General features: G+C 46.4%; 1 protein-coding gene across 1 annotated transcript in view; it reads left to right on the top strand.

The window, feature by feature from the left end:
* The window catches only part of CLIP2 (CAP-Gly domain containing linker protein 2), a 125,396-nt gene that overhangs the window by 4,181 nt on the left and 97,184 nt on the right, over positions 1 to 24,031 (top strand). Inside the window, exon 2 of the mRNA XM_034752210.1 lies at positions 19,390 to 19,613. Coding sequence (XP_034608101.1) covers positions 19,502 to 19,613 — 112 coding nt within the window. The 5' untranslated portion in view covers positions 19,390 to 19,501. The remainder of the gene's footprint in view (positions 1 to 19,389; positions 19,614 to 24,031) is intronic.

Genomic DNA, 24,031 nt, shown 5'->3' with positions numbered 1-24,031 from the left:
ACAAATGTATTTGGGCATAAGCTTTCGTGGGCTAAAACCCACTTCATTGGATGCATGCAGTGGAAAATACAGTAGGAAGATATCTATACTGTATTTTCCACTGCATGCAACCGATGAAGTGGGTTTTAGCCCACGAAAGCTTATGCCCAAATAAATTTGTTAGTCTCTAAGGTGTCACAAGTACTCCTTCTTTTTGCTGATACAGACTAACACAGCTGCTACTCTGAAACCTGCCTTATTACTGTAGTTCCCCAACAACAATTGGAGACCGGGGCCACGTTGTGCTGATCACTGCATAAATTAATAGTGAGATACACTATCCCAGAGATCTCTATGGTCCAATTAGCCAAGACAGGCAAAGGGTGGGTGAAACAGAAGTTAGGTGATTTGCACAAGAAGTCTGCAGCAGATCCAGGAATTGAACGCAGCTCTCCTGAGTCCTATATTAGTGCCTTAGCCACAGAATCATCCTTTCTCTCCTAACATGCATTTCTGTTGCAGAATCTTTATTGCTGACAGTGATGCGTGAGCTGTAAAAAAAACCCATTTCAGCTCTCAGATCATTGGTTGATTCTCCAGAGCTAGCAGTTGGGGAAAAAAAACATCTTTTTATTTGTAAACTGATTGTGGGTGGTAGGTAGATTTTTAAGAAACAAACACAGAATCCTGTCATGTACAGAGTCTCTTTCAAGAGTGCGCACACACACTTTTAACACAATTACACCTGCTCCTTAGATGGGGGGGCCTTATGCCATTTCTTTACATTTTGCTGGGATGATAAAACTACACAGGTCAATTTCACTTGGTTTATAGTCAATTTCAGCTTCTGGTTTTCATGTTCTAGCACAGTGCTTCCCTCAGTGGAGAGATGACTTCATTCCACATGACTCTTGAGTCACACCTTATATCAGCACTCATCTCTCGTTTCGTCTTTAAAAAAAAGTTGTTTGTTTTTGTTAAAAAGCCAATAAAAATTACAACATTTTTGCATCAGCCCTTTTGCCTTGGAACAAGTCCTAAAGGAACAATATTTTTATTAGCTACTTTCTAAACCGAAAAACAAATTCTGATCCAGCAAATAGCCAGAGTTGGCGCAATTACAGCAGAAGTGAAAGGAACACATTTAAATAAATGTAACCAAGGATTGTCAAATTGCACTCCTGTGGCTTAACATTGTTGACTCCAGCTTGATGATTTCAAATACTATATCAGTTTGGGTGGGTGGGGACTGTCTGGGCTCACAACTCAGAGTGCTGCTCTATGGATGTTTTATTATTTCTATTACAGTAGTAATTAAGTTTTTTGTGCAGTTAACTGCTGTACAATAATAAATGAATAAATAATATAATAAAAGAGGCATGACGTGAAGTGACTTGCTCAAAGTTATGTAGCAGAGCCAGGAATAAAACTCGGCTCTCCTGAGTCCCACTCAAGTGCCCTATCCCCTGGACCCAGGCTGCCTCCCAGGAAGGAATGACCCATATTAAGGCACAAAAGAGATCTTAGACATTGACACGGCTTAAATTTGTTACTTAATTTTGGGAGAACTATCTGAACTCTGACACTGATTCTCGCAGTGGCCTAGAATGAGTCACTTAACCTGTGTACCTCAATTTTCCCATCTGTAAAATGCACTTATTTATCCATTACTCATACAGAGTAAGATTTTTTTTTTTCAAAAGCATCAGGGCACCTAACTTCCATTGACTCTCAAAGGCATTTCAGTAATAATTAACTTATTTCTTGTATTAACATTTCACAGTGTTGCAGGGAAGCCCTCGTTAAACATTTGTATTGTACTTAGAATACAGTAAGAAGCTACGTACATGTTACTTGGGGTTTCCCTTTGATTTTTTTTTGTGTCTGTTTTAAATTCTTTTTATCTTATCAGCCCCTTCATACCACTTCCTACCCGTGCCTGGCTGATGTGCAACTGTAATTTCCCTCCCAACACAGCCCCTGTAAAACCAAGTGGCCAAAACGTTGCACCAAGTTTCGGTGCAATGACTGACAACGCCTTTTTCTGGGAGATCCACTTTTTCTGCTGACCCCCTGGTTTATTGCATCAGGCTCTGAAGACTTTTGTGTTCGCCAATTAGTGCTGGAAAGTTTTCAATAATTCTTTGAGCCTGGCAGGCGTGAAAAGCAGCTGCCTGTAGAAACAACCCAGACTTTCCCATCACTTGGGAGCTCTCCCATTTCCATTCAGGACTTGTTAGCGTGTCTCCTGGATGTTGAAGTGCTTCTGAATGTGTAAGTACCCCAGAAAAGGAGGCCTCTATTGGAACAGCTTACGAGGCAATTACGTCATGGAAAATGTACTTAAAGGATTTTTCTTTAGCATCATTTTGAATATCGAGCATTTTGTGTCTGTAAAACACTGGTTTAATGCATGTAGTCATATCTCTCCACACAGGCTGCCCCAAGACTATAATCTGCTTCTTAGTTCGATAGCTTCTGTTTAGCTCTACTATAGTAGTTCTATAGAGCGTCCACTTAGCTTCATTCTATAGCTTCTGTTAGTTTATAGCTAACAAAGTTACTGCTCTCGCTTGGTGGGTAGTGTCAGGCACTGTGTGATCTTGAACAAGTCACTTAACCTCCTTGGCCTCAGTTTCCACATGGGTAAAATAAGGACATCCTTGACTAGAACTAGGATATTTTAGTTAGTGACCCACACAGCAGTCCCTCCTTGAATGACAGTTTGCTGAGGGATAACATGGCATAAATATAATGGTGTCTCAACCTGTGTGTCACAAGGAAAATGTCTGGCCTTTATTCCCTGCTATCTGCTCCTTAGTGGCCAGAGTCTCGCACTAAGTGTGGCACCACATCTAATGATGCTTTTTTGAAGTGCTGCAGGACTTGTCATGTGGTTTGAAGTATCAGGGAACCAGTGCAAATGATTCTGGGATGAATCCAAATACAACCACATAAGAGTGGATGAATGAGGAGGATTGTGAGTTAAAACAGCTATACTTGGGTAGTTTCTTTGCATTTGTTTTTTATTTATTTGAGGAAAAATACTGATCTTTGGCACCAAGAATCTCGGTATCTAGACAAGAAAAGCAGGTGGTTCCATATCTGGAACAGGGCATGGAAATCTTACAGGTCATACAAATACTTGAGATGCACCAGTTAATATATCAGCTGGTTAAAGTGGCAAAGTCATTCAACTATTGGAACTAGAATGAATATAGATGAATAGCACTATCCTATGTGATCAGAACGGCCTCTCCATAGGACTGCCCATTAATCAGCTATCTTCTTGGCCAATCCTGTACTGAACAAACTGCTCAGCCTGGGGAAAGTCTATGCTTAAGTTCAGTAGGACAGCACAGAATGGCATGGAATTTTTTTCCAGCTTTCGTTGGGATCTGCGTAAAAGCTTTTTGAACTTGCTCAAGTCTGTTCTATATGGGAAGCCCTCTGTAAATGCATCCCAGTAAATGGTGCTTGAGATCAGAAGGTTAGATGAATCCTTGTTGAGATTTTTAGTCTTGAGACCTTTGAAGCATCAGCAAGCACATCTTTCCCCTATGAAAATGAAACTTAATACGTGAGTTCATTGGCTATAAAGCACAGGAGGTGTTGGGGCACTTGAAAAATGTCCTTTTGGGGCGCCAAATTCTAAAGGGCAGTCATGGGTGATAGGATAGTTCACATTTATGGAATATTTAGGATCTAATCTCCCTTAGGGTGCCCGAAGTTTATGGCTTGCCTTGGCTAAAAGAAGTCACATAGCCAGTTTAATGCTCTGAGTTTTTCATTGCATATAACTGTTTGTTTACTCTACAATACAATTGTGTCAGGGGCCCCTAGTACAACAGCCGTAGCTGTATTTTGTAACCAGGCTATACTGGCACATCTGGACAGGGCCAAGTCTTTGCCTTGGTTCCAGAACATAGTTATGGTCTTGCCTAGAGTACAGGGTGGAACAATGGGACTTGTAGTGCAGAAAGACTGTATGTTTTGGTAAATGACATTTTCCTGCATAATAAACCTGCTGTATGCAGTAAAGCAACTGCCAGGGGTACAGCTATCAAGAGATGATACCCTAATGATCTAAATGAAGCACAGTCCTTTAACACTCCAATTCTATCTGGATTCTCCGGTCACTTTGACACTTTCCTGACTCCCTTTACATTTAATAATGTGAAATTTTACTTCCACCATACTCCTCCTAGCAGGATCTGCTCACTGTCTGCCTAGCTCCACAAAATGTTAAGAACCAATATATGGGTGCTTTCCAATAGCCCTGTGGCTTGTAGAAACCGTAAGATTAGAAGTGTGATTAAAAACAGGCTGTGCAGCAAAGCTGCTCTTGCAAAAGAATCCTGTGCTGGTGAAAGATGCCGGATTGATAGCCCCGTCCCAGGATGTGCAAGCCTCCCCCGCCCCACCCAACCAGCTGTGCCTCAGCCCTGATGCGGAGAGAGCAGAGGGAGGGAGTAGTTCACTTTCCTTGCCTATCCGACTGCTGTGCAGAATAGTGATTTCTGCGCTGTGGATGCCCATCTGCTAGGAACTAGCCCGTGACCTCTGTCTTATATTGCATAAGCCTGTGCGCACCCATCAGATGAGATTGTTGTGGCTCTGTTGCATTAGCACCTAGAGGCCCGACTCTGCTTGAGGCTTCTTTATGGCAAGCACTGTACAAATGCAGAGCAAAGTCAGCCCGTGCCCCAAAGAGCTTACAATCTAAAAGTCAAACGGTAAGAGGTGGGTGGAATAAAGAAGCCGGCAGGAGGGAGGGCAGTGTAACAATGATGAGTTGATTTTTAGCACGTTAGTTGTAATAAGTCACTTGGTAGCAGTAATTGAAACGTGCCATCTGCTGACTTGGGCAGGATTTGATCTGGTGACTTTTAGGGGGAATGCTCTTCTTCTAGCTCCAAGACCCTGAGTCGTCCGGAACTTTTCTTCCAAAGAGGCCTTTTGTTCCGGTGCTCCGTAGGCTTAAGTAGGAAACTATATGTGACTAATACACACTGGGCAAAAAACATTGTTTAAGTTCCTGGCCTTCCTGTCTCCACCATTATGGGTGGTGGGAATTACATAAATGTGTCCATGTTAACTGTGGTCTGGAGAAATCACAGAGACTCCAGAGAGAGCAGCAGCAGGAGAAGCATGAACCATGGTGGGTGGGTCAGCTTTTTGTGTGGGAAACTTAATGTGCACTGGTGAATCAGCAAAGAGGAGGAGGGGTTCTGGGAACTGGTCTCAGTCACTGCCGAGCTGCCCCAAGAATAGTGACAGACAGACAGCAGAATGACTGCAATGGAACAAGAGCAGTGACGGGGCCTCCTCAGTGGCTTAGGACTCAGTAAGAATAGATACTTCACTCTTCCATAGCACCTTCAATCTGGCGATCTCAAACCACATAACAGACATCCATGAACTAAGCCTCATGTCATTTCCCCCTGTGAGACCGGTACTCTTATTTTCACTCTTCATCCGGCACAGAAAGCTGAAATTACTGGCCCAAGTGAAAGTAGAACCTAGTAGTCCTCGCTGCCAATATACGATTCAGCCACAAGACCCATGCTCTAAGTCCCAAACTTTTTTCCCCTATGGCCCACCTGTGCAGCTGCAATAGGGACTGCGGCTCACTGTTAACTCTTCTTAAGGAATATTATTAATTTTAAGGATTAGACCGTACAAACTAGAACACTGTAAATAATGTCCAGGCTTTCTTTTCATTGTAACGAGAGAAATCCCTAGCAACAGGCACTCAAAGAAATGCTTCAAGATCTTTGAAACCCAACAGTTTGACTTGACAGGAGAAGGCAGTTACACCGGTGGACCACTGGGGACTGTGCCTTGGCACATCTTAAAGCTGCAGCCCACAGTTTGGGACCCCCTGCTCTACTGTTTCCTCTCTCTAGAGCTCTGGGTTCCACCCTGCATTGGGTCAGCTTTTTGCTTTTGGGGGGGGTCAGGCAGTGAGTCAAGTTAGTTGTTTCCTTACATTGCTTGGGTTAAGGGCACTTGAAGGGCTTGACTACATGGGAGAATGCCCGTGTGTTAACTGATCTGATTTAGCATTTAGTGTTGGGTGACCAGATAGCAAATGTGAAAAACTGGGACACGTGTGTGTATAAGACAGACATGCTCAGAATTATGTCTCAGCCGGTCACAGTTTGTCTAATGGGATTTCTGTAACAAATGTGGCACTTACAGCATACACGGTGGTCTGGTGTGAAGATTCACTCTAGGGCTAACCAGGATGGTCCTTGTCTATCATGCTTAGATCACATTGTGTCCATTATAATGCAATGGCCTTTCCCTGTAGAGACAAGGCGTAGGAGGTTAAAAATACATCAGTATTTGGTTCAAGTGCTTTCAAAAGACTCTGGAATTCAGTGCAGCGAGGGATTCTGAGCACAGTAAAGGCACCTGGTTTCTACCCAGTGGCCTGGCAATTTGTCAAGTGAAAACTTGATCCTTTGGGAGCCCCAGGAAATGGAGAAAGTCTGATGCTCCTTTGTGGTAAGGAGAGTTCGAAATGCTGCCATCCCAAACTGTTCTGCTATATGGAAACATAGGGGCGAGATTGGCTTGTCTTACTTATGTCAGTAATCCCCTTGACTTCAATGGAACCACTCCCAGGATTCGACCCACACAAGGGTGAATTTACCAGAGCTATGCAAGGGAGAGCAAGTGAGGCCAGTTACACTTGCTCCCCTTTCTCTCCATACACATCCAACTTAATTCCTTAAACTGCTCTTAGAAACAAGAACCTGTTTGAGCTTTGCTGTCCAATCTCCATCTTGAAGTTGGATGCATCAAACCTTTCAGCAGTAACACTTTCAATCTGACCTTTAATATAAACCCACCGGGCTAAATACTTCCTTGTCTTGCACCCACCTGGGGGGTGTAAAGTGGGTCAGAATGTAGCCTGCTGTTTTAAGGTGAATCTTTGCTGCCTCCCCCTAAACTTTCTGAATTCCTTATTCTCTATTGGCCAAATTCTCTGTGGTGTAAACTGTTACAGCTCTATTGACTTCAAAGGAGTTCTCCTACTGCCAGGTAAAAGATGAAAATGAATTCAAGAAAGGAAATGCTCTCATAGAGCCAACGTTTGTTTTAAATGTTCAAAGTCGAGCAAAACTGCAATTCCCTTCATCATCCCCGTTGCTGTCATGTTTTCATCACTTACGTGGCACCCGCCTTTCCATTCCACTCTGCAAAGTGGGACTGGGTTGGGTGCGTGGGAGGAAAAAAGACCTTAGTCTTGTTTTCATTTCATAATCAAAACCCAGGGCAGAGGTTAGACTACCAACCATGAACAAATCAAGCCCAAGGTGTGACGAATAACTGAGTAAGTGTCAGCGCAAACTTTGATGCCGTGTTAAATGAAGCAGTCAAAAGGCAGGAAATTCCCAGTGTGAGGGTTTCTACTGGAGGATTTACTCCGCCATGCGGTACACCTTGTGTATGTTACGGCATGTATTTAATTACAGAAAGAGTCAGATCTAAAAGGGTAGGCCATGAATGGTAAGTTGCAGAGCTGTATGGTGGACTGTATTTGTCATATCTCTTAACTGCCTCCAGGGGACTCTGCCCACTGTTCTGTCTCCTACCAGACTCTTTCTAAATAGGACTGGGTGATAAATGGTAAGTATTTTCCATCAAAAATTTGTAAAGAAACAATCCCCCCCACTCCACCCCACCCCACCCCTTGTTTTATGAAAAACTTGGGCTTGACCATTGAAGTCTATGGAAATCTTTCCATTGATTTCAGTAGTCCCTGGATCAAGCCTAAGGGGTCGTACACTGATTAAACCAGTTGGTGCCAAATCCCAGCCCCACTCCAGAGATGAGAACCCCACTCCATCCATGGGAGGATGCCAAAGAGTTGGAGGTCATGCAGTTTCCAGGCCCTTCCCTTGGATTTTTCCCATGGATTGGGGATGGTTTGGACTTCCACTAGCATTAGGGTGACCAGATAGCAAATGTGAAAAATCGGGACGGGGGTGGGGGGTAATAGGAGCCCATATTAAAAAAAAAGTCCCAAATATTGGGACTGTCCCTATAAAATCGGGACATCTGGTCACCCTAACTAGCACAGAGTCATTTGTGTTGTTTACATTTCTGCTATCTAAGGGGCTGAACCTTCAGTTTTCAATAAGCGTGTTGCCAGCATGGGGAGTACGCATCCCCATTGACTGCAACCCAGATTTGGAATCTGTGAACTGCAGGCCCAGGCTCATACTTATTCCCCAGTTAGTTTATGATGAGGAGTCTGAGTCTCCTTAGCCTGTTTTTTCTACTTTGGTTTCGTTTCTGTGTTGTGGGTATCTTTAGTACCCAGTATTAGGTAATAGTCTCTCATTTTTTTCCCTTTGATAGTGTTTTCTTTTGTCTCTGTGGCTTATTGGACGCCTAGACAGCACAGTGATTAGTGCGGTATAAATGCATAGAAGAACTAAGCAAAAAATGCAAAAAAAAAACCCCTAAGATACATCCATGGGTGGCTCCAGGCACCAGCGCACCAAGCGCGTGCCTGGGGTGGCAAGCCGTGGGGGGCGGCCTGCCGGTCACTGTGGGGGCGGCATTCAGGGAGCCTTCGGTGGCATGCCTGCGGGAGGTCCGCTGGTCCCGCGGTTTTGGCAGCAATTCAGCGGCGGGTACGCCAAAGCCGTGGGACTGGCGGACCTCCTGCAGGCATGCCGCCGAATCCGCATTACCAACGGACCTCCCGCAGGTGCGCCGCCGAAAGCCGCCTGACTGCCGTGCTTGGAGCGGCAAAATACATAGAGCCGCCCCTGGATACATCTAGGATTTCCTATTGCACTATGCACTAAATATCAGAAAACCTGGATAAAGAAGAGATTAAAGACAGACATTTTAAGAGATGAGCATCTTCCATAGATGTGGCGAGAGCAGTGTGAGGGCAACAAATCATTATGACCATCTCAAGAAACTTTTGACTCCTCACCAGGGAAAGAGAGAAGCTTGTGTTTGTCAAACGAGTACTGTGTAGTCCAGTGAACATTCCAGGGTGCCCTTCCCTTAAAAACTTGATTATAGCACAGAGCCGCTCTTTTCGCTCAGCTAAGCTATTGGGAAAGGATCCTGTCTCCATTTTATTTATCACAGAAAATATTTTCTTGGTGAGTGATTCTGGTCTTCTTAATTAAGAAGGAATATCTTTTCTTCCCCCGTTCTGTCATGCACTGATTAAATTTGAGGATTTAATCCTAATCTAACTGGTGCTTTAGAAATTGTTATTTTATCTCTGACAAGTGGTCAGTAACTTTATTAGAGAAGCAAAAAGGTGAATGCGTGACCACGTAGGATCAGATGGAACAATTTATGGAATTAAATCTGCAGCAAGATAAAGCTGCTCTCTGTTTTCAGCATCTGCTTTTTCCTTTGATATCAGCAAAGCCGCAATTTGGCTTTATCAAATCATCCTCTTTATTTTGACTGGCTTCATTTCCTGTCCCTCACGAAGGCCTGGACAGTTTGAGCCTTGCCTTCAGAATTACTTCACTCCCAAGGCAAATTCTGCTCTTTGGTACATACGGCGAGTTCGGATATTCTGAACTTTGCAGGATTCCTGTGGTAACAAAGGCAATTCCCTGCTGTAGGGAGAGTGGGGTTTTTTGTTTTGTTTTGTTTTGTTAAACTTTGTGCTGTGACGATCTGAGGGCAGAATTTTTCCCTCTGTTGCCCTATACTCTGTTATTGGGTGAGCAGCATGATGTGTTTGTGCACCAAAACTGGGAGTCCCATGTTCTTATTATAAGGCCTGTGCTGCTTCACACCACGTTTTCAGTGACTCTCATTCATTGTGTTGCATCAGCAAATAAGACTTTGGGGCAGGGCAAGGATTTCATTCATGCTCCCTTTGGAAGTTCATGGGAATTTTGCCATTGACTTAATAGAGTCAGGATATCCTGTTCTATTCTATATACATATACCATGCTCATCACCCTAGTATCCAAGCCCCTTCCAGTAGTGCATTAAGGAACATGGCTGACATCTGTCACATGTTTGTTCTCTCTCTTCTCCCCGGGGGAGAAGAATGTGCAGTGGGATGTCTTCTGTTATAATATACATTTTGCTGAGTGTTTATGTTAAAAAAGGCAATGTTAAAGAAATGCACCTTACACTCGGAGAGGAAAGTGGTGAGGTTTCTAAAGGTCCTTAGTTCTTAGGGGAGTCAGTTCTAAAAGATTTTGCCCCAGGTCTTTGCATTTCTCTGAAGCATCCGGCACACTTCTGGGAGTCGTGTAAAGAATATCAGTGGGAGATTTGCAGTAGGTTTAAAGACAGTGTAGGATATGACTTAACTTTTTATAAAATGAGTGATATACCAGTAACTTGTTTAGTTGCTTTATTAGCGAAAAGTAGAGCTGGTCAAAAAAGAGCAGAAAAATTAGCAAAAAAAACTTCAAAATTTCAAAAAATATTGGAGTAATTTTCATTCTACATGGTTGTTAAAAGGAACCATTTTTTTCAATTTGGATTTTTGTCAATGACCTTTTCATATATGGGATTTTTTTTTTAAATGTTGGTTTCCTTCCCCCCACCCTCCTTTTTCCTCACCCCTTTTCCTGGTTACCTAAGGAGGTTGTGGAATTGCCATCCCTGGAGGTTTTTAAGAGCAGGTTGGACAAACACCTGTCAGAGATCTCAGGTGTACTTGGTCCTGTCTTAGTGCAGGGGGCTGGACTAGCTGACTTCTTGAGGTCCCTTCCAGCCCTACATTTCTGAGATTCTATGAACACATTTCTATTTATAAAGATAAATGTAATTTTTCACCCAAAAATTGTTTAAAACATTTCAACCAACTTAAGTCACATGTTTAAAAAAATTGAGATGCCCCTTCCCACCCCAATAATATTTTAGTTTAAAGGGAACAGTAGAATAAAAATTACTTAGCTAGTCACTGATACATTCTTTTAAAAAAACAACAGTCAAGTCCTATCAGTGCTACATGAGAAAGTAATAGCAGAATTAGCAATAAATAACATCGCTCATGTAAGTCATTAATTCTGCAGAACACATTTAATAAGTGGTGTGACCGAGAGCCTCATAAATCTCTGGCTTTCCCTAGCCGTGAGAGCTGGTCGAGGTTAGGGCAGCTGTGTGTTGAGCTCTCCTACATCTGGGCAGTCCAAGATATTTACATCCGTATTTTCCATCCTTTTGAGTAATCCCAAACGCATTCGGTCCACAGGGATTATTCAGTTAGATTTAAAATAAGAAGGAAACCTACCCAAGTCTTCAGGTGCCCTATCGGCATTAACACCACAAAGTACCAGCAGCATTAAGTTCTCATTCCAGCAGGAACTCAGCCAACCAGCCATCTAAAGAGAGACCTTTTCATCCCTTCTTCATTATAGGAAGTTTCCCCGTAGCCCTCTCCAAAAACTATATCAAACAGGGGGCTTTTGTAGCATGCCTGGAAGAGTACCAAATTCAGCTTACTTCCAACCAAGTGGGGGAAGCTTTCAGAAATGGCAAAGATGACTGGGAGCAAGGAGCCAGTCCCTCTGTCAACATAAGGGGAGACTTTTCAAAAGCATGTAATTTAGGATCCTAAGTCCCATTAATTTGCACTGAGACTTAGGCTCCTAAGTTATTCCCTCCTCCCAATAGTCCTTGCAGTATTGGATGCCACACTGGAACTTAACATCTGAAAATGGCTTAGTTCCATCCGTTTGGGAATAAGTGCTTCAGTTCAGATGTTTGCTTTGTGGTTTTTCCCCCCCCCCCTCCCTTGGCTGAGAGAGTACGACCCACACGTGCACAAAGAATCTTGCTTCTCTTGGTAGGGTCTCTCCCCAGAATGCATTAGCACATCAATCGGGAAGCAAGGTAGCTTGCCGTGTTGTTAATGTCAGGTACACCTAGCTGCAGAGGAGAGCACACCACCAAGTAACGAAACAGGTTCGTTCATGTGACTCTTTCATCCCCCATAATCCTCTTCAATACAGAGGCAATATTTTAGTTGTAAACTTTTCCTTTATTCCTCCTCTTCAAGCCAATCGAAAGCCCATGGACTTTGTCTGCAGCTGCTGTGACATTTTTGTCCACCTTATTGCTCTTCTGGGTCTTATGTTCATATTTTAAGGAATGGGATCTTCAATAAATGACTTGATATTAAAGCAGTCCTGTACTACCACTAACCCATGGACTGGAGACACAAGGGGCATAGTGAGCTAGTCCTCCTACCACTGGGGCCACCCCACCCAATCACACCTCTCAATTCAGTCCCCTTCCATCTGCAATGGTTTAGCAAAACAAAACTTAATTTTTTTTTGCGTCACTTCAAAAAATTACATGGGAAAGGATTTTTACTTAACTTTTCCTCTGTAGTGCTGCAAACCTACATGCAACGGGATTGAGCTAGTGCCTGAGAGCCAGAAAGTGAAACAGACTGACTGTTTGTAAAGGCCAAGCTGAACCAAGTGCAAAGGGCAAAAATCAGAGATGGTGTTGATCAGAGCTGACGCATGGGGAGAGGTCATGTCTTCCCCCCGCCCCACCCCTCCACCCCCAATTTCTGCCAGGATTTATATGCTTTGCCCTTAGGGTTACCATATTTGAACATTCAAAAAAGAGGACACTCCACAGGAGGGCGGGGGGGTATTTGTTCGCCCCACTCTGGCCCCATCCTAACTCCACCCCTTCCTTGCCCCCATTCCAACCCCTTCCCCAAAGTCCCCGCCCCAACACCGCCCCCTCCCTGCCCCATTGGACCTCTTCCCCAAATCCCTGCCTCGGCCCCGCCTCCTCCCCTGAGCGCGCCGCGTTCCCCCTCTTCCCCCTCCCTCCCAGCCACATGAAATGGCGCAAACGCTGGGAGCTAGGGCGAAAAAGTGGGCACTCTCTCAAGTGATCAACATTCACTTTCTTTCTCGAATGATCAACATTCACTCTCTTTCTTGAATGATCAACTCTTCTTTGGGGAAAAATAATAATGGCAAAATCCCGGACGTTTTTAGATATTTAAAAATTCCTCCTGGACAGCAATTTAAGAACCAAAAAGCCGGACATGTCTGGGAAAATACGGACGTATGGTAACCCAATTTGCCCTGAACCTTGCTGCATCCCACAAAACCTTTAAATTGTGCCCCCCGGCCCCCACTTTCAACAGTTACATGTTGTTTCTGGTGTTGATAACTCTTCATTTCATCTCAGGTCTAGCAATATTTGGTGTTCTACTTAACATGACTCCAGGAGCTGGGGTTTTATTAAGTGAGAATCTCAGCTTTCATTTTAAAAACATACATAAGGGGATTTTACATTGGGGAACATCCTGCAACGTGTTTGTTTGCCCAGATGCTCTGCCAGCATTTAGAATTTTATTTATCTTTTAGCCATAGTAGATGGGGGATGTATCTCACAAGCACAAAATTAATTTGCCATTAGTGTGCGGAGTCAAGGTTATTTCAGTAGCAAAGCAGCTGTGAGCAGAGGAGAGAGAGAGAGAGAGTGTGCGTGTGTGTGTGTGTGTTTTGCTTCACAAGCTGCCTCTTTACTGTTAAAAGTGCCAGAGCCTTTTAGCATAATTCAGCTGTGTCACTGCATGGTCACGAGAGCCCTAAAAATGAATGAGAGTCTGTTTACTCCCCTGCCTTCCCCCTTAGAGGGTCACATTCTGGTTTCTGGCATTCCCCGTACATTGTACTTGTGTGTGGAAAGCTGGTGTATGCACTTATTTCAACAGCACGAGCTGTTGGGTTTCTAAAGGTTGTTCTAGCTGGGAAGCGCTTAAAATGAGAGCCAGGATCTGATCCTGCAGACTGTTACTTATACCAGCAGTCCCGTTTGAAGTTGTGGTTACTCCCATGAGTCAGTATTTTATAATGTCTGTTTTCTACCACTTCTCAAACAGCACATTGTATTCATAGTCCGCCTGGCAGGGATCGGACTTGGGCTATTTTTTCTTTACATCTTTTTGCTTTTGGGCCCTGATCCTGCAAACGTGGGCATGCATAGCCATAAGAGGAAAAAAATCAGGCTACTTTTGTTTAGTTGCTTAAAGGTGGATTTAGGAATCTAAATGGTAGGCGTCCACACTTAGAAATTTTGCTTTTACATTTTATGGAACGTATCGCCAGTGCTTCGGAGGTGATTTTGTTTCCAAATCCCACATGCATCTGCAATAGTTGCTTGCAAACCGAGATCTATATTCTGTGGCTGACCCTGTCTCACACTGATGAGCTGAACCAAAACCTGGGATTGGAATATCCCATTGATTTGAAAAGGGGGGTGGGAGGAGCGGTTGAATTGAGGATCTGAATTTTGCACCTCATGCTTACCTTCAATGGGAAGCCAAGCTGGGGCTGCGTTGGATATGGGGGGCAGGGCTTCATGCTTATTGAGGAGAGCAGAGTGGCTCACCAGCAGGGGATCCTGCAGCAGAACTCTGCCAACAAAGCTGACAAAGGCTTCTGCATCTAGGCCCTTTTATTTGCTCTGTCACTCCTGCTTTCCCTCTCTCGCTTGCTCGCCACTATTAAACAAATGCTTCCTGTAACGGGGTGCAAAGTAATAGCAAATCCATCATTGCATCCTCCTTTACTCAGCCTGCTTTGATGACTAACTAGGATTCTTCTGAAGCAATTCTGTCCGGGGTTATGTACTCGGGTGCATTGCTTTTATAGAAAGCTGTTCTCTGAGGCTGTCTGTGCATTTAGCTGGCGGCTGTTTCCCTTTTTTCTATGCCTGTGAGTGTGCCGCGGTAACGCAGATTCATCTTCTTCTCTCTGGCTGTAAAGAGAGAATATAAAATTTCTGCTGTCAGAAAAGGACTTTCATATCGCGCATTCCGGGGATGTTTTTTCTTGGCTGTGGGAACACACAGAGCCATTGATTTTAGTCGGAAAGGACCGGGGAAGAATTTAGTTGAGTTTTAGAAAAATCCCTGTAGTCTGCATCATCTCGGAAGAGGAAAAATGAAAGCAAAAGAATCCAAGCTGGCAGACCCAACGTCTTCCCCAAAAGGAGGTGGGGGGTTTTAAGATGCACCAGGAGAATGCCAGCCTCCTTCATTTTCATGGGGTTGCGTTGAAAGGCTAAGCGCTGTAACCAGAGCAAATGCGATCACGTGTGGAAAGGGGAAAAGGAATACGTGAGGCATTTCCAATCTGTTTACATGAGCGGCAGATCTTCAAGGGCTCAGTGCCCATAATTAAAGCCAGATTTTCAAAAGAGCTCCATTCCCACGTAGGCGCTTCCATAAAGACCAGATTTTCAAAAGCGCTCGGCACCCAGCAAACTCCCATCGTGACCCTCCTGGCCAGATTCTTAAGAGCTGATCATGCTGATGTCTTTTGAAAATGAGGTGGACTTATTTTGGTATTTTAATGGGAGAGGTGCTCTGTTGAGAATCTGTCCCCCATTGTGGGGACTGAGCACTTGCCGAAAAATCTGGGCCATGCTGTATTGAGTGTGTAACACTTTCAGCTCTTGTGCTCATCCTCGCCGCCCCTTTGCCCGTTCCTATGGCTCATGCTAAGTGTGGAAGCTGTGTCCGAGCTAACATTGTTGGTGAGCATGAAAACCAAGAAATTCCTTGGTATTCATTTGCTTGCGAGCATTGATTGAGTGTTTGCACAGAGGTTTCTGCCAGAAGTGCTTGAGCGATCATCTTGAAACCCTTTGGTTTCCCTTCTCCGGTTTTTGTTTTGTTTTTTAAAAACGGTCAATCCCAGCAGGGAGTAGAAACAATATCATGTGACTTATGTGGCCAATTGCACCCCAGGAACACTGAATAGTTAAAGATTTAGTTGACGCAGATAGTTAATGGAAAAACCCATCGGCTGCAATATGCTTGCACGGTATTCTCACCATTCCAAATAATGAACGAATGCATCCAAGTCTGTTCACAGATAATGTGCAAAACAGAAGAGCAGGCTGAACTCATTGAATAAATGATCAACGTCCTATAATTAGCTTGGCTGTAACTGCAAAACCCTGGATTATGAGGTTTCCTCTGCTATGAGACTGATAAACTGTGCGGCTTTTTCTTCTGTCTTGAATTATTGTTAAATCTCTCCCTTCCCCTCCCCCTCTTCACCTACCCACTCTGTGAACCTGGGTCATGAGGATGGATTTAAACAGCATTTCTGCTACAATTCATAACATAAAGGCCTCCCAAATGCAACATCAAGTCATGTAGATGAAAAATAAGACCAGGGTGACGTGGGTGGAGTGGGGTGCGGGAGAGAATGGGTATAACTAGGAGTAACAGCACATCATTAATAAAAGCAGCATTTAGGCTGAATATGACAGTGAGAACTATTAGAATGCGGCGTGGTCTCCCAAGAGAAGTGCTGGAAGCTCCGCTTGAAACTAGATTGGATAAAATAATAGGAGGAAAAATACCGTGAGAACAATCCTGCAGTGCCTTTGGAGGATGAACTAGATGGCCTAATAGGACTCTCCCATCTCTAAATTCTCTCTCCTCCTCTTTCTTTTCCCTGCGACCCAGACACCCACAGTCTCCACTGCAGAGAAATTTCAAGTCTGGATTGCATGTATGGCAAATGCCCAAAGCTGGGCTTACGTTTGGGATCTGCACTGAACTCTTAAGCGCAAGGTTCTTTCCCTTCTCAGGATCTCTCTCCTTTTCACTAAGCAGGGTTAAAAATCAGGTGGTCGTTTCAAAAAGCCACCAGTCTAATTCTTAGCAGCAGCAACACTTGTTGTTTGTTGTTTAAAATGCTGAAAGACGGTGTCCCTCAGCCTCTCTCTGGGTACGTCCGCACTGCAGTCGGCGGTGGGATCGCAGCTCAGGTGGGCCTATCCGCTCTGGCTTTAACCTAGCTCGTATGGCTAAAAACAGCAGTGAAGATGCAGTGGCCCAGGTTTCAGTGCAGGGACAGGCCCATCCGGAACCCTGGCCGCCTGCTCACACTGCTCACCTATCCCCAAGCTGCAGCGGGAGGCGGGTGGAGAAGTTTGTCACTTTCCCTCTTTCTGTGGATGAGCCGATCCGAGATTTGTGGCTCTTGCTGCGATCTTGTTCATTGTCACAGTCTGGGTACAAGTCAACGTTTTTCAGAAGTGACTTCAGATTTTGGGTGCCCCCAGCCCTCTTGGGCCTGATAGTCTTTTCCCAGATGAGGAACACTCCGAGCTCCCATGGACTGCAATGGGAAGAGGATTTCACCCAAGAAAGATTGGGAGCCTGATGAAGGTGTGCAGGTCTCCAAAGCCCTACCACACTGAAGTCAATGAGAGCTTTGCTGTTGACTTTAATGAGACCAAAATTTCACCTCTGGTGTTTTTTCCCCCCACCACTATGAATTCCCATCTCTCTTGGTTCCCTAAGCTGATGCCATGTGGACATCTTCCTTGCTGAAACTTACTCTGAATGTCCTGTGTATTTATAAGCACTCAGGACTTGGAATTCTTCTTGTTTTTGTGTTTTCCCCTCCCATGAGCCCTTCTTCTCTATGTCCACTTGCTGCGGCCTCCGGAGTGTTGCCTGAATTCTCCCTCTTGTTCACCCAGCTTGTGTTCACAGATTTTGGGGTGGAGGGGTGACACCAGATCAGTGCCTTACAGTGACTCAGTGTCAAGAGCCAGGCTAGACCTCAGAAGATCATTGTTCCCAGTCTTGTGATGAATCCATGAGCTCTAGCTGCCTCTTTACATTATGCTTCTCTCCACGTCCTGACAGTGCTGGTATCCTTTTAGTATGGTGCTTCTGGAGCTCGGCGGGAATGCGTTTTGCTTAGGACTAAGTGAGAAGAAATGTTCATGCCAGCAGCCACGGTTCTATCCTGTTTCTGATGAGGTCCCCAGCAAAACTTCCATTGTGGAGCAGGATTGGCTCTCAGCAGATTAATTTTGAATGTTTAGGATTCAGATAAGATATGGGTAATTTTAGTGAGCTCTTTCGAAACCTGGTTTGGGATATTTGGAACAACGCCCTAGTATGTTAGAACAGCATCCAGGGCCCCTCTGTGGTAGGTGCGGTATATCTGCAGGGTGTGAGTCAGTGCCTGGCTTGAAGAACTTACAGGCTAAATAAGTGATGCAGACAAAGGAAGTTTTATCATCCCCATTTTACATATGCAGAACGGAGGCACAGAGAGATTGGCTTGTCTGAGGTCACATAGGGTGTGTGCTGGAGATGGGACACTGCATGGAGTGGATTGGTGCTCTGAAGTGCTACCGAGAACCCCTTTTCTTAGGTGCCTGGCTGGTGTCACTCACTCATATGCTTAGGGTTAAACTGGTCATTGGGGTCGGGGAGGAATTCCCCCCCCTCCCCCAAGTCAAACTGGGGTTTTCTTCACCTACCTCTGCAGCATGGGGCATGGACCACCTCCTGGGATCATCTGGGCACACCTCACCTGATCACTTCCCTGTCCTCAGCATGAGTGGCACCTCATCTATCCTGTGCTCTGCTTGTGGCACGCAGCAGTTTTGGCTCCCGAGGACTGAAATGCTTTAGTTTAACAAGTCATTGGGTTCAATGTAGGGGCATTGGGGTGAAATTTAATGGCCTGTGATATGCAGGAGATCAGACTAGATCAGGGCTTCTCAACCTTTTTCTTACTGAGGTCCCCCTCAACATGCTATAAAAAGGCCAGGGCCCGGTAGTGGGGAGGGAGTGAGGGAGTGCAGGGCTCTGGGCGGGGGGGACGGGGGACCCTTGGGCATAGGCATAGTTTTACTTCTATTTTTTTGTGGGGGGGCAAGGGCTGGCAGGCCTCAAGCCAGCTCCACACAGCAGGGTCCAGGGAGGGAGCGCCACCTCCCACCCGATTCATTCAGGAGGCCACCCAAAAATATAACGCAAAGTGGGGGACTCAGTTCCAAAAGTCTGAAAACCGCTTGGGTGCAGGGAGGGGGTAGCCAGGGGCTGTGTGTGGGCAGAGGGGTAGTTTGGGGTGCAGGGAGGGGGTAGCTAGGGGCTGTGTGTGGGCAAGGGGGTAGTTTGGGGTGCAGGGGGGGGGGGTTTGGGGGGGGGGGGGGGGGGGGGGAGGGGGTGGGGGGGGGGGGGGGGTTCCCAGTGCGGCTCCCAGCTTCAGTGAGGGGAGTGGAGGGTGCTGGGGCTCCCGGCTTCAGCCCTGTGCCACTCCCGGCTCGGGGCGGGGGCGTGCTGGCTTCAGCCCTGCGCTGTTTCTGGATCAGCGCTGGGACTCGGGGCACCGGGTTTCAGTGGCAGAGCTCCGCAGCCCCCCGAAAGGGCTCGCAGACCCCCAGGAGGCCGCGGAACCCTGGTTGAGAACTCCTGGACTAGATGATTTAATGGTCCCTTCTGGCTTTAAACGCTGTGAATCTGAATGTGTGACAGCGGTGGGAAACGAGCCCAGATCTCCTGGGTCTCAGTCTAGTCCCTTATCCGCAAGACCCTCTTTCCTCTCTGAACTGAGTTTGACTTCTTTGTGCTCTTCTTTTCTCCAGGTCTGTGACGATGGAAGAAGAGGTCCATCATCTAGAGGCCTGACTGGGCAACAGTAGGAAAACCCTCCAAGAGACGGGCAGCTACTAGCTTGAGATACAGAGCCAGACAAACATGCTGAAGCCAAGTGGACTTAAAATCCCCGGCAGGGCGGGGAAACACTCCAGCCCCGTGGGACGGGCTTCGGGGACAGCTGCGGCTGCAGCCACTACTGGCTCAAAGGAAGGTGAGACCTGGATTCATCTAGGGCCTGGCCCAAAGCCCTCTGAAGTTACCTGGTGAAAAATGTCTTAAGTCTGGGTTCTCCTGGTTTTAAAATCCTCCGCGCTTGTTCCTCATGTTGGCATAAATAGGCTCATCATGGCAACTAGGCAAAGCAAGTATACTGGAATGAGAGAGTTGTCACCCTCTAGTGGCTGATCTACAGAGCAGATAGGGACCTGCTTCTTTCTACTTGCTTTAGAGGTTCTCTGATACTTGCTTTAGAGGTTCTCCTTAGCTTAAGACGTGGGATGTTTGGAGCTGAAGGAACCGGGTTGTAGTCCCAGCTCTGCGTGCATGTATACCTGGATGACTGATCTAGTAATTGCATCTGTCTGCAGCACATAGAATCATAGAATATTAGAGCTGGAAGAGACCTCAGGAGGTCATCTAGTCCAATCCCCTGCTCAAAGCAGGATCAACACCAACTAAATCATCCACATGGGTTCATTTGAGTAGACTTTTTTTCCAACTGTATACAGAACGAAGGCTGAATGTCTTTTTTTAATACAAGTGTTGTACTGTGGTGACAGTCGTGGTGCAATTACAGGGCACTCAAGGGTGTGTGTGTGTGTGTGTGTGTGTGTGTGTGTGTGTGTAAAAGCTGCCTGGGGAACTGAAAGCCTCACTTGTACACATGCACAATAGTCACTGAGGCACAGACTGATAGGAATAATGTGTTGTCATGAGATGATGCAAGAATGATTTTGCAGAGTTATGAGAATGAACCTTTCTGACTGATGGAACTTGGAAGGGGGAGGGCAGTTTTTGATTATCCTGAGTCAGTGTAGCAATTTGGGTTGACTCATTTGCAGGTGACCTTCATGCTATGTATTATCACTCATATCCTGGACTGTGGGTGTGTGATCTTCATACCCTGCATACTGTTTACATCAGTATGTGTAGGGAATGTGGTTTAGCAATACTAGGGCCAGTATTTAGTGCAACCCTAAAAATTCAAGGTATTGCAAGCTGCCCTTCATTTAGGGTTACAGTTTCCAGTTTGTGATTTCTCCTGGCTCCTGTGTTTTAATTTTAAGCAACTTTTGGCTAACTTTTTAGGTATAAAAATTGTTTCTGTTTTAAAACAATTCCCTTGAAACATATAAAGTGGGTCCTTTCCAAATGCTCGTGATCCCAGGAATAAGCCCAGATATGGAGAATCTTTAGGGCCTGCCAGAACCCTCCACTAACTGTTTTCAATACGCAGAGATTTTTTCACTATATATTTCATTAAAAACGTACACTCAAATGTTTGCCTTGATGGGGACGTTGCTGGTTTTAACCTAAAATCTGCCACCCTCTCATTCCTACCTCAACATAAGACAGTGTTCGCTAGCTTTATTAGTGCTGTGTATGGTTCTGTCCCTTTAGAGAATAGCATTTTTTAGGTCCCAATCCTGCAGTGAGTTCAGTATAAGCACAGAAAGGCCCCCTGCTCCTATATGACTTTTTTGCAGGATCGGGGCCACTGCTGACAAAGATCTGCGTTGTCATTGCAAAGCAAGTTAGTCTGGGGTGATGCTTGCACAAAAGAGAGGGAAACCAGGCAATGATTGGTGCAGTGATGGGACCATAGAAGTGTTGTTTTAAAAAAAAAATCCTTGTGGGATTTCAGTGGCAGGGAGGTTGTATCAATGTATATTTGTCTTGTCAACTCTTTGCAATGAGAGCAGGGGTTCAGGCAGCTACATCTGCATGCGTTTGCCACACAAAGAGCCCCTCTCTGCTCAGTGACTCTGACTCTGTTGCCATTTCAGGGACACTGATTTGTTCAGGGACCTTTGTAGTGGATATTTCTGTTCCTTCAATGGCGAATAGCACCCCCCTCTGCTCCCGCCAACTGTCCCCTGGAGCAGATTGCAAAAACCTTAGGATTTAACTTGTTTTTCTCTGTGAGTGCAAATCTTTTCTGGGCTGCCAAACCCAGTCATCTCATCGGACTCTGGATCAAATCAGTAGCTAGCACAAAGTGGCGTTGAAGTCCATGGAGCAACACTGATTTACACCAGCAGAGGATCTGGCCCTCTGTGTTGTGTTTAAAATTCTACTGAGGGTGATGTGGTGATGAAGACAGATGTGACCATTAGCAGGGTTGTTGTTTAGCTTTAGGACCTGTCTCTCACAGTTCAATGACATTAAAAGCCCCCTGATGTCAAAGTATTAGGGTGAGAACACAGTTAAAGCAAATGGAGCAAATTCTCACTGCAATGAATTATTTTCTGCTATATTTTCTCTGCTCTAGGTAGGAGTGATAAATGAATCCAATTCTGATTCCCTTCCTCTAGTTTAGTCCCATAGACTTCAGCAGGCCTAGCTGCGAAGGTATTGTTATGCTCAATAGTATCTGAATCTGCTCCTGGAGTACCAGGCAAAATACACCTCCCCTTTTTCCCCCCGGTCTGCACTGGCATTTGAACGGTGCTGCCAGGGCCAGTGCAAGGAAGTTTCGCGCCATAGGCAAAACTTCCATCTTGCGGGCCTCTCCCCCCAGCCCTGCGGCAGCTCCCCCCACCCTGAGGCGCTCCCCCCTGCAGCAGCTCCCCCACCCGGAGAGCCGTGCGGCAGCTTCCCACCCCAGCTCACCTCTGCTCCGCCTCCTCCCCGAGCACGCCGCCCCTGCTCTAATTCTCCTCCCCTCCCAGGCTTGCGGCGCCAAACAGCAGATTGGCGCTGCAAGCCTGGGAGGCGGGAGAAGTGGAGTGGCGACCACGCGCTCGGGGAGGAACTCTGTTTAAAAAAAAAAAAAAATTTGGGGGCACCGCTTTTTGGTGCCCCCAACTCTTTGGCAACCGCCTAGTTTGCCTTAATGGTAGCACCGGCCCTGGGTGCTGCAGTGACTGAGAGCGAAGTGGGTCAAAGATGCCTCATTAGCTACCAGCACCAGTCTGTCAATGCACCTGATGCTGAGTCTATTTTTGAACCTGTGGCAGAGGGCGAATTACAGTTGGCCTGGCTGTAAGAGGAAGGGGGGGGGAATATCCATCTTCCATGGACGTGTAGAGAGATCCCTGGTCATTGCTATCCCCTTCAAGCTGCCAGTGCAGGGTCTCAGCATAGGCAGTCAGCATGTGCGTTGCGGTGCGAAAGGGTTAATAAGCAATGACAACTGGCCTGCTGCAGCCATTCAGCTGGGTTTGGTGCTTGTTTACTGCCGCTCTTTTGTGCCTCTGTCTGCCACAGCCACCCATGGTCGTGATGAATGTGCCCCCAAAGCAGGCCCAGCGCAAGCAGCATGCAGCCTCGTGCTGAGTTTGACCTTTGCCTGCAAAGCTTAAAAACAAGGTTTGTTGCTCAGAAGACCAAGGTGGAGAGGTGGGGGAATACTCTGACCTGCACTTCTCCCATGGGGTCAGTGGGGGAGTGACTGTATAGGACTGCACTCGGGGCAGAGAGGAAGAAAAGGGTGGCAGGTAGGTGGGGAAGGATCTGGCTGGGGATCTCGGGCATGCAGCATCCACAGGCTGTAAACGGCCTCGGGCGTTGTGCTGGTTCTCATTTCCCTGCTGCAAGATGCACTGCTGCCTCTTCCCCAGATCTGGGCAGGCAGCATCTAGCTGCGAAGGGCACACTGTCCTTGGCTTCATGCACAGCATGGGGAGCTGCTGAAATAGTCGCTTCTCAGAACTGTTCCTCCATGCCTGGTGGGAATGGGACCGAACGGGACTGTGGAGCCAGCCACGTGCTCATCAGGCAGCTGTAGCAAAGCTGGGCCTCACACTCCCTATTTCTTCCCCTTGACCCTGTCCATATGCCACCCCCAGCCTGCTACCTCTCCCCGGGCGGTAGGAGCGTGGGACGCTGGGAGGGGCTAGCCATCCCTTTCTCTCACTCCCTGCCTGCCCTGCTCTCCGTTTGCCTGGGTATTGTGAGACGGGCCCCCCACTGCACTCCAGAATCTAGCAGCCAGAACCTGTTGTCTCCTCCTAGGTGCACTTTCCCAGCCCGGAGAGGAGCTGCTGGGATGGGCTTGTAGGCTCCCACTGAGCATGGATGGGGCCCGGGGACAGCAGCGGGGAGAGCTGGTGCTGTGGTACCCACCCTGGTTACTCCAGCAACCAATGGCATTTAAACAAACCTACACCATGATACAAAATGTTCCCCGCCCTTTCCTGCTGAGATTGGCCTTGCTCTGGTGCCTAGTGGTTGAGTGCCACAAAATCCGCCTCCTCTCCCCCCCGTCCCATCCAGCTGGCATTGACTTAAACTTTTGTCAGCCATCTCAGCGGCAGGGCCCGGCCTTGTGTGGGGCACGGATTGCACTCACCAGCCTGGAGGGGGTCAGGGTTTGAGATGCAGCCTCAGGGAGGCTTGCTGCCTCCGTTCTCTGCACCTGCCCTGTGTCCTCTGATTTCTGAGCACTTGGCTCTCAGCTGGGTCTCT

This window comes from Trachemys scripta, chromosome 18, assembly GCF_013100865.1.
Source record: "Trachemys scripta elegans isolate TJP31775 chromosome 18, CAS_Tse_1.0, whole genome shotgun sequence".
Taxonomy (NCBI): domain Eukaryota; kingdom Metazoa; phylum Chordata; order Testudines; family Emydidae; genus Trachemys; species Trachemys scripta.
This window is presented reverse-complemented; position numbering and strand designations above follow the sequence as displayed.